This window comes from Miscanthus floridulus, chromosome 9 (assembly GCF_019320115.1).
Source record: "Miscanthus floridulus cultivar M001 chromosome 9, ASM1932011v1, whole genome shotgun sequence".
Taxonomy (NCBI): domain Eukaryota; kingdom Viridiplantae; phylum Streptophyta; class Magnoliopsida; order Poales; family Poaceae; genus Miscanthus; species Miscanthus floridulus.
Window position 1 is genome coordinate 35998397 of NC_089588.1, and position 10844 is coordinate 36009240.

General features: G+C 44.0%; 1 protein-coding gene across 1 annotated transcript; it reads left to right on the forward strand.

Annotated features, from left to right (window-relative positions):
• The first annotated feature begins 8325 nt into the window (after nucleotides 1-8325).
• Nucleotides 8326-9336, forward strand: LOC136481735 (chitinase 2-like). The gene has a single exon (XM_066479045.1). It carries the CDS (start codon nucleotides 8402-8404, stop codon nucleotides 9260-9262), a length of 861 nt encoding a protein of 286 aa, XP_066335142.1. The 5' UTR covers nucleotides 8326-8401; the 3' UTR covers nucleotides 9263-9336.
• The last annotated feature ends 1508 nt before the right edge of the window (nucleotides 9337-10844 follow it).

Consider the following 10844-nt stretch of genomic DNA (forward strand, 5'->3'; position numbering starts at 1 on the left):
TGAATCATGGTCCTCAGATGTGCAGCAGGTGCATTTTATGTAGTATGGACTATATCACCCCTATGTGGGTTAGTAGGCTTAGTGTTAACTTAGGGGCAGTTTGGGATTTGTCCAAATGCCAATAAGTGAGGTATATGGCTAGTGATAGAGCTATCCTTGAAACCCTAATCTCATTTGCTATAGGTTTAGCCGAAGTTATTATTAAAAGGGAGAGAGGCTAGGGTCATAGAGAGAGTTAATTACCTCTCGTTCTAGTTTTTCAATTTCTTAGTGGGAGAATGATGGAAGGAGGCTAGACCTATCTTGTTTAGATGAACTTATAGTTGGTTAATCAAGTTTATTTGAGAAATTGGTCTCCCTCCCATTTTTCTTTTTCCTTTATTTTCAGGCTATTTTAGTGGAAATTCGTTCTTCGTTTTTTGACAACGATTTTGGTTGGGATTATTGAAGAAAATCAGTGCTAGAACATGTGACGAGATACCTATATCATCAATCCCTTGATTTTTCCTCTTGAACACCACGAATTTTGGATTTCACCCAAAGTAGTTCTCTTCCCTTTCTTTAGGTTTCTCTTTTGTTTCTGAAATTCGTGCTAAAAACTCAATCTTTCGGGGTACGGTGCTTATGGTAGTTATGGATATAATAGCACAGATGTTATGAGGTCATGGCTAAAAATCTCAGCTTAATCATATTCGATTTGGTTAAGTTGTGAAATTTCTGAGAGAGCCTGGTCGTTCGTTCATGTGGTTGTGAACCCACTCGGAGATTCTTCCGGTGGGTGTGAACTAGACTCTGTTAATTTCTCCTGTGCTTGGTCTTCTGTCTGTCTTGTACCTTCCGGTGCCTGGTCAACTTCGATTATTTTCAGGTCTCTGCTCGTGGTTGCTGCGCTACGAGACAACAGACTGCGGTAGTTTCCTTTGCTGTCCAATCACGTCGACGCTCACCCCGCTGCAGTAGACATAATAACAGCGACAGCTCACGATGGAAAATGTGGATTGAAACTCTCTTGCTTGTGCAAGGTCACAGTCCAGCTGCATGCAGTAGCAATTCTTCTGAGTATTCAATTCTTTCTTGCGACCTGGGTAGATCCAGCAATTATGTAAATATCTATATATGTATCAAGAACACAAGAGTATTAGAGCGATATATATATATATATATATATATATATATATATATATATATATATATAGGGAGAGGCTATTCAGCAGCCGGCTACAAAATAAGTTATTCTGTAGCCACCTCTATTTACCATAATTTTATATACTAATTTACCATAATGTCAATACATATTTACGATAGTTGGGTTACTATAACACATGGGAATATTTACCATAACGTTATAGTAAACCACTTAGTAAGGAGTTACTGTAAATCTCGTAAATTAACATAGTAATTATCGTAACTCAAAGTGGCTACAGAATAAGTTATTCTGCAGCCAGCTATAGGATAGTAGTTCTATATATATATATATATATGGGAGAGGCTATTCAGTAGCCGGCTACAAAATAAGTTATTCTGTAGCCACCTCCATTTACTATAATTTTATATACTAATTTACCATAATGTCAATACATATTTACGATAGTTGGGTTACTATAACACATGGGGATATTTACCATAACGTTATATTAAACCACTTAGTAAAGAGTTACTATAATCTCGTAAATTAACATAGTAATTATCGTAACTCAAAGTGGCTACAGAATAAGTTATTCTGTAGCCAGCTACAGAATAATAGTTCTATATATATATATATATATATATATATATATATATATATATATATATATATATATATATATATATATATATATATAAAACACTATTAGTCTGTAACTGGCTATAGAATAATTTATTTCGTAGCCGGACCGGAACTGCCGAGCCCGAGCGTCTCGCGCACGGTGGTCACCCAAGCCCCGCGCGTGGATTTGGAATGGTGGTCCCGCCGGGCTAATGCATGCATGCATTGACTCAATCCCCCGCCCCGTCCATTCATCCCCGCAGGTCACGCGCGTGTTGCTTTGGTGGTCCCCTTGGACTGATTCAATACCCTGATATTTTCCCTTCCTTGTACCGGCCACAAGAGCACCTGCAAGAAACATCGCACTACCACCGCCTCATGAGACCCGTTGCTGGGCACCCGGACCCGGCCTCAAGATTCTGCCGCCGACGGCCATCGGGCCAAGCCTCGATCGATGCTACGTAGCCGGCTACCCAGCACGTTCATAGAGATTCATGAGTTTCAACCGGGCGCACACATGGTGGATTGAATCGAGTCGCATTATTGTGCGGCCGCCGGCCGCCATGGCGACGGCGTCCACTCCTTCCCTGGCGTCCGACGGCGGCGCGGCGTGGCCCGGCCCCTTCCCCGACCGGTGGCGCGCGGCTTCCCCTCATCGTCCGGCGGCCGTGCGACTCGCCCCTTGCATATGGCCCTCACGGCGGCGCTCGTTCATCAGGAGGCAGCGGCCCAGCACCCGTCACATCTCCGGCGGTGACAGTATCTCGAGGTGAGCCCCGCACAAATCCGCATCCCACGATAAGCATGGAGTCAATTTGCTTTTGGTTGTACTAGTGTCTCGCTATACAATTTGATTCATAATTTTCGGGCCGGATTGACGACAATTGTTGCGAACCTCAATAGTGGGAGCAATTGCCATTCTTTTTTTTTTTGCAATGATATAGTATCTGCTTGTGTTAGGAAAAATATCCATACCATATCTTTTTATGGTAACTTCATCATGACATTGTGCTAAAATTATGGTAAATGCATTCCATTTGTCTAGTGTATTCTACACAACATTATCGTAAATATATCTTTGCATCCATACAAATCATTGCTGTTAAGTCATTTTTGCTCGTAGGAATGACATTTGTGCACTGTTCAAGGGTTAGTTTCATTCTGTTAATTGGAAGATGCAAGCTAGTTCGTTCATTCTAATTGTGTCTCATTACTAATGCAGAAAAAGGTACCTCAGGTTTGGTGACAAGAAGATCAAGAAGCTCTGTGGTCTGTGCTGAACCTGCGCCACACACAGCTCGAACTAACTTACCTGATGATCTGTGTTAAAACTATATAGAAGCTTACTCTTCTTTTCCTGTACTTTTGTTTGTGTTTAAATTTGATTGGGTGAACAAATGTATTAGTGTGTTATGTACTAAAAAATCTGTGCTTCATCTCCTTGTTGAAGATGGCTCTAATCTTTTCATTTTTAAAAAATGTGACTTGGTAAATGAATGTTGGCCAATGCTGAAATTTTTGGTCTTCCTCGGCTTCGGGAGAGGAGGGTTCGTGCGTAGCTTATTGATGTTATAGTAAATTAAATTTGATCATAGTTCAAAATTCTCGTAAATACTTGTAGTACAAAGTTCTCGTAAATATTCTTTGTGCAAGTTCTCGTAAATTTCATAGTACGAGATATTCATAGGATAAAATTCTCGTAAATATTTATACAGTATAAAATTCTCGTAAACATTTACTGTACAAAATTCTCGTAAATATTTACAGTTTAAAATTCTCGTAAATATTTACAGTATAAAAACCCTCGTGCTAATTATTTGCGTGCTAGTTAATAACTAGAGTAACCAGAATATGTGCGAATTATCGTAACAAGATCATTTGCGTGCGCCTGGAACATTTAGGTGCTAATTATAGTAACTAGAATATATTTTGTACTATTATACATACTATCGTAATCTTTGCATGCGCATGAATGTGTTTGTCGTAATCCTTGTTAGCTTTTCATGCATACCGCAGCGACAACTAGAGTTGCCAAAATGAACGTCAGCAAATCAAGGAGATAAAGTAGTAACTCGACATCCTAATTACCATACTGGCACGTGCATGTACGCCTCCTGTTACCATACTAGGAAAATGAAGTTACGAGAACCATATGGTACCCCAGCGTGCAGCACGGAGGCTAGCACCGACGGTTAATTTTTTCCATTACCATGATTATTTAACTATGCAATTAATTCCGGCTAGCTCGCTCCATTTATGAGCTTGGCTGGCTCGCACGTGAAATCAGCATCACGCAATTACGGGAACCCACCAGCGCAGGATCTCAAACTGAGTGCGAGCCCGGTGCAGTCGGACGGCATGCCTACAGAATAACCTATTCTATAACATATTCTATAGCCAGCTACAGAGTATACTGTTTATACTAATTTACGATAATGACAATACACATTTATGATACATGGGTAACTATAATTTAAGATGATACTTACCATAATGCTATAGTAAATCACTTATGAGGGAGTTGTCATAATCTCGTAAATTAGTATAGTAATTATCGTAACTCAAAGTGGCCACAGAATAACTTATTCTGTGGCCAGCTACAGAATAGTTTACGATAACATGAATATACATTTACGATACTCGTGTTACTACAACTCACGGTGATATTTACGATAATGTTATAGTAAATCACTTAGTAAGGAGTTACTGTAATCTTATAAATTAGCATGGTAATTATCGTAACTCAAAGTGGCCACAGAATAAGTTATTCTATGGCCAGTTGCAGAACAGTAGCTCTATATATATATATAGATGTACTGTTCTATAGCTGGTGGTTCATATTAGTGCGAGCTCTAGCGAGATTAAGTGCGTGGAACTCGCCGATGAGATTCCTGATACAGGGTGTGTCGGATAAGGAAGAAGAAAGGGAGAATGGACAAGATGGCCAATGGGCACTATAGGTAACTTATCTCATATTTTGGTGTCCTCCAACCAAACACAGAATAGGATAGAGATAGTCCCGTTCTCTTACGCCCAAACAAAAAACGGGATCGGCATATCTCAAAATCAGGGATAAAACCATCTCATACCTTAATGTCTGGAACCAAACACATGCTAAATGTAACCATGCATCCCATAAGCTAGAAATCAATGCTTAATAAGAACAAACTAAACTTGACTGTGTCCACAGGGCATTCAGTATGAAAGGTTGGCCTCCATGGAATCATCACCAGAATTATTGTTGTTTGACCTAGCTAGAGTGCGATCATCATGAGGATGTGATGTAGCAAGGTGGTATATGCTTAACATATCGACCTCACCTCCATTAACAACACCCTTGTCACACACTTCGTCAAACTTAATAAACGCAAAAGTATCCCAAAAGTCTTTGCATTATGGAGCATACGTCTTGTCCCGAAGCAATCCTTTCTGCTGCAAAGATTCATGCGTGCACGGTGCACATGTGTAGTCAAACCAGCCCATGAACAGGGTTCCCCGCGCATTGCCGTGGATTTAAAGATGAAATTTCAATGTGCATGATAAATACTAAAGATGTAGATTATTCTGTCAAATTCTTCCTAAAAATACGAAGTTAAAAGTCTGCCTACAAACACATTCGTGAAAAAATTACCATACACTCTTACAGATAGGTTTCTTTTACTTAGTTCTTAGGCATATATGCCAATTTGACATAGTCGGACTCAAACATGGATCTATCTATATCTAAATTTTTGGTACATATATGATGACACTAAAACGTGAAAAATCTTAGAGAAGTTTTGTAAAAAACTATTGCAATATTTTTTAGCTCTATTGATCTTTCTTACCGAGGGAAAATAACAGAGAGAGGATAGCCTCATAGGCCAAGAGGAAGTTGGCAGTGCCTCCATGAAGCATGTTCGCTTGCTCGTAAACGATCGTAAATTTTCAGCTGGGAACAATGTTTTTCTCTCACACCAAACTAGTCAGTAGTAAATAATTCATGATCGTTTACGGCCTCCCGAACAGACTGATGGTCATGGAGTGCCGAGCCACGAGAGCAACGAGGCATATCTATATATAGAAGCTACATTGTAGTAGCATTAGCCCTTGCCAGAGAAATCCCAGGCACCTTCGGAGTGGAGTCGTGGAGATCAAGGTGGTGACGGCGGTGTCGAAGAAAGTCCAATATATATACTCTAGTTGACATAGCTGTTATATAACACCATGTTCGCTTGAGCGTATCAGTCATGATACAGTGTTTTTCTCTCACAACAAAACAGCATCAGCCGGCTTATATGCCACAGAAACGATCTAAGCAAACAGGGTGTAAGTGAATAGGCAAATCAATGAATGGTGCTGGTGGAGCATTTTGGTTGGCCTTAATGGGAGGTGGGAGCCGTAATAGTATATTGGGAATGGGAGAAGATGATTTTTGGTGAAAGCTGAATTGTTGATTAATCAATAGATTAATGAGGTAATGAACGGATGGGGAGTTGCATCTCGTCACGAATGTGCACCCCTTGGGCTTCGGCCTTCTCATGACCGTGAGTGCCTTTGGACGCAGACAGAGGAAGGCGAAGTGGAGCAAGCACAACTGTTGAGTTCGTGTACAGGAAACGGAGAGGCTCTGCATAGTAACCTGTGGTTGTGGGTCCTTCCGGATGACATGGCTTCATGAAATCACTGAGAAATATGTTAGTGGGGTTTTACTTTATAAGAGTATATAAGATAAGACGTCGAGGTCGACATTCATGCATGCGTGCACGGTGCATATGTACGTGTAGCCCCGCTACACAAGCGTGTTGAGTTTGCAACTTGCATGATCGACCAGGACCATACATACATCTTCAGTTGTCACGTGGGCTCGATCTGTTACTTGTCAACGTCATCATAGTTAATTACGAGTATTCCACGCCAAAATGGACTCAGCATATATTGCGTATGGAATGGGGAAAAAAAGAACACATGCATGTGTACTAGTCCCGCTACCGCAAATCTGCAATGCCCTTGAACGCACGCTAGAGCCACCGTGGTCTGTGCGACAGGTACGTCCAAGATGATCAGTTCGCTAGATCGTATTTGGCTTATAAATTAATGAACAGTATTTTTCTCTCACATCAAATTAGTCAACAGTATTTTTAGTCATGACTTATAAGTCAAATAAGCACAAACGAACAGAGGGAGATATTAGGAGCGGAGCAGAGCAGAGCCACACGCGTCCGTCCTTGCGTGCATGGAATGGGATGCACATGCATGCATCCATCCTTCCACGAAGCCGACGAATTTTTAACAAAGAAGATTTGCGACTAACCGAAACGCAGCTGGCAAGAGAGCCTCCGATGTTGAACAACTTTCCCGGCGTATATATCGCTTCATGAGGACTTCTTCAAGATCGTCGTCGACTTCGCTACTAGGCCTAGTAGGGATATCAGCGGAAGTCATCACAGCTTTATGCGGCTGGTACGTCCTTATCCGGGCTTGTTTGGTTCTCTCTCGGGCAAAGCTGCCTAACGACGATAGGTGCGTTGATAGGAAGGAGAGGTGTCCCGTACACCTCTCTCCTTCAAAAGTTTTTTTTTAAGTCTAGTTTACTTCGGGTTTAGTCCAAATAAATCTATCGACATTTCCGGTTAGGATTTTGTTACCTACGATAAATTTGCACTACGAGGTCACCGTTGCAGACGTTGATTTCATCGGCAGCCGGGGAGGGGTGCTTCTGGGCACTCCCAACATAAAGATAGTTATTCCAGATCGTCGATCTCATCATCGATGGTCGCCAAGAGGAAATCAAGGATCGAATGTGATGAATCTGTGTCTTACGATGTGCCCAACAATACGATAGAAATGCCGATATTCTTTCATCGATTCAGATGCGTTTTGGACTTCCGGAACATTGAATCTTACGGTTTGTCCAATATTTTGGGATTGATTGTTGGATTCGGTATATGGACTACACTCTGGCTTCGGTGTTTGACAAGGCTCGGTTCATATAGAGCATCGAATGCATCGAGGAAAGTCATGAGGTAAGAAGACGATGAAAGAATTTTGATAGAATATTGTGCCTTAGTTATTTTAGATTTTTTATGTATAATTTGAGGATGTACTGCGCTGAGTTTTAATACACCTCCCTCTTCCCTTGGGAAAAAAACTGCAGTCCACGAACGTATATGATACACGTAGTTGATAGCCACCCCAAATGTACATCAAGTTTTGCAGGTCACGTATAGTCAACAATTCATATATCGTACTGTGCATACCTTGTTTCTTGTAGTGGAATTCTGTGGCGTTAGCAGCCGAATTAGTTGACCTACTCCTTTCCATCAGCATGTTCGTTTGGTCGTAAACGATCATAAATTTTTAACCAGAACAATATTTTTCTTTCACATCAAATCAGCCAACAATAATAATATATGATCGTATCAGCCTCAGCCGAACAGGCTGGATATGGCAGGGAGAAAAACCGTTCTTCCACAACACGACGATATCAGTCATGACTGATTCTTCTCTGCTCGCCTGCCAACTACTAATGCAGTCAAGGAGTGGACAACGCCTATAAATGCGTCCCCTTGCCTCCCCACTTGATGTGTGCACGGCACTCGGCACTGCTAATTGCGGAGAGAGCGAGAGAGAGAGAGAGAGAGAGAGAAACGGAGTTCGTCCTTTTCGTCAGCCATGACGAACGGCTACCTGTTCCGGGAATACATCGGCGCGCAGTTCACCGGCGTGCAGTTCTCCGAGGTGCCCATCAACGCCTTCGTCAGCTTCCACTTCATCCTTTCCTTCGCCATCGACTACACGCCCGTGGGGCAGCAGCCCAAGCCGGTGCCGACCAACGGCGTGTTCAGCCCGTTCTGGGACACGGGCAACCTGACCCCCGACGCCGTGGCCGCCATCAAGGCCGCGCACCCGAACGTCGCCGTCATGGTGGGGCTCGGCGGCGACAGCGTGCAGGATATCGTCAAGGTCTTCTTCACCCCGACCTCCGTCGACTCGTGGGTGGCCAACGCCGTGGCATCGCTCACGGGCATCATCAACACGTACGGGCTGGACGGCGTGGACGTGGACTACGAGCGCTTCGCCGACGGCGTCGACGTGGACACGTTCGTCGAGTGCATCGGCCGCCTCCTGACGCAGCTCAAGCAGAGGATGCCCAACATCGCCACCTCCATCGCGCCGTTCGAGGACCCGGTGGTCCAGAAGTACTACCAGCCGCTGTGGCGCAAGTACTCCGGCGTCATCGACTACGTCAACTTCCAGTTCTACGGCTACGGCGCCAACACCGACGTGCCCACGTACGTCATGTTCTACGACAACCAGTCGGTGAACTACCCCGGCGGCAAGGTCCTCGCCAGCTTCAAGACCGGCAACGTCACCGGACTGCTCTCGCCGGACCAGGGCATCAGTGGGGCCAAGGAGCTGCAGCGGCAGAACAAGCTGCCAGGGCTGTTCATCTGGTCAGCGGACAGCTCCAAGAACAGCAGCTACGGTTTCAAGTACGAGACCGAAGCGCAGCAGATCATTGCCAACCACTGATCTGCCATCAGGACTTAGCTTAACAAAGGATCACACTTTTTACAATAAATAAATGAATGAATAATAACCTCTCAGGTCAGCAACAATTACTTGCAGGTTAATTAAAGAGGTTGGTGTTGATTTAAGGACCAGAATAATGGTGACTGAAAAAAAAGCAAGTTTATAAGAGCAACTCCAATAGTTTGCCATCCCTCCTCCCCATCCTTCAATTTTTTGGCAAATTGACAAAAAAACACTCTCCAATAGTTTCCCATCCCTCCTACCCATCTTTGGCAACTTGGGAAAAATCCCTCCCAAGCGCGGATATATGCGCGCGGTTCTACGACTGCGCATCGCGACTCCGCGCACGCCGCCGGCCCTTTCCCGCACGCGCGAAGGCCTTCATCACGCGACGGCGATCCACATCTCCTGAATACGAAGCCGAGTAGCAATCCTCATCATTGACGACGATCCACATCCAAGGGAGACCACGCCAGCGGCAATCCATATCATCCACGGCGGCGGCTGTAGGGTTTAGGTATGGACGACTCATCCAATTCTCGATTCCGCTGGTAGGGTTCAGATAGGGTTTAGGGTTGCGGCATGGTGGTTTACCTGCTTGCCGCGCTGATGGCCGGGTAGACCATAGCAGATAGGGTTTAGGGTCGCGGCATGGTGGATTGTAGACGTGCTGATGCCCGACGTGCTTCTGGCCGACGTGCTGCTATGGCCCGGCGATGGCCAAGTGATGATGGCCGACGTGCTGCTATGCCTGCTTTTGCCGCTGTTGGTGATGGCCGACGTGATGATACTGTATACTTGTCTTCAATTCATTTTTACTCACATCGTCGCGCCAAAACATCGCCGCCATCTCCTTCGTGTCGCGACTCCTTGATGTTGTACAATTGTCATTTCCAGGCAACGTCATGAGTGGTGTCAAATCACTTCTCCAAAGAGAATTGGAGGATGATTCATCTTCAGACGACGATGATTATTTCATCATCGCAGCTGCTGCAATTGTCCAAACGTTTTCGGGTCATAAACAAAGACCTGGTGGTTCTGTCTCTGGCCATGCTATTATTTATCGAGATAGAGAAGGCGGCCATCGAAGGATGTTTCAAGATTATTTGGCGGATAATCCAACGTACGGACCACATTTATTCCGTCGGAGGTTTGTGGTCATTCACCTTTGATTGCCCCGTACTATGCACTTAAGTATTATATGTGTTATTAAACTTTTGTTTATTTTCTTCAGGTACAGGATGAGTAGGGAGCTTTTCCTACGCATAATGAATGCTGTTGAGTCACATGATGATTACTTTGTGCAAAAAAGAAATGCGGCCAACGTACTTGGATTAAGTTGCTTCCAAAAAGTCACTGCTGCATTTCGTATGCTCATATATGGGGTTCCCGCTGATGCTACAGATGAGTATGTTCGCATTGGAGAGAGTACTGCACTTGAGAGCCTACGTAGGTTCGTTGCTGCAGTTGTTGATTTATTTGAAGATGAGTACCTGAGACATCCCAATGAGGCAGACACGGCACGCTTACTGGCACTCGGTGAGAGAAGGGGTTTTCCTGGAATGCTAGGGTCCATTGACTG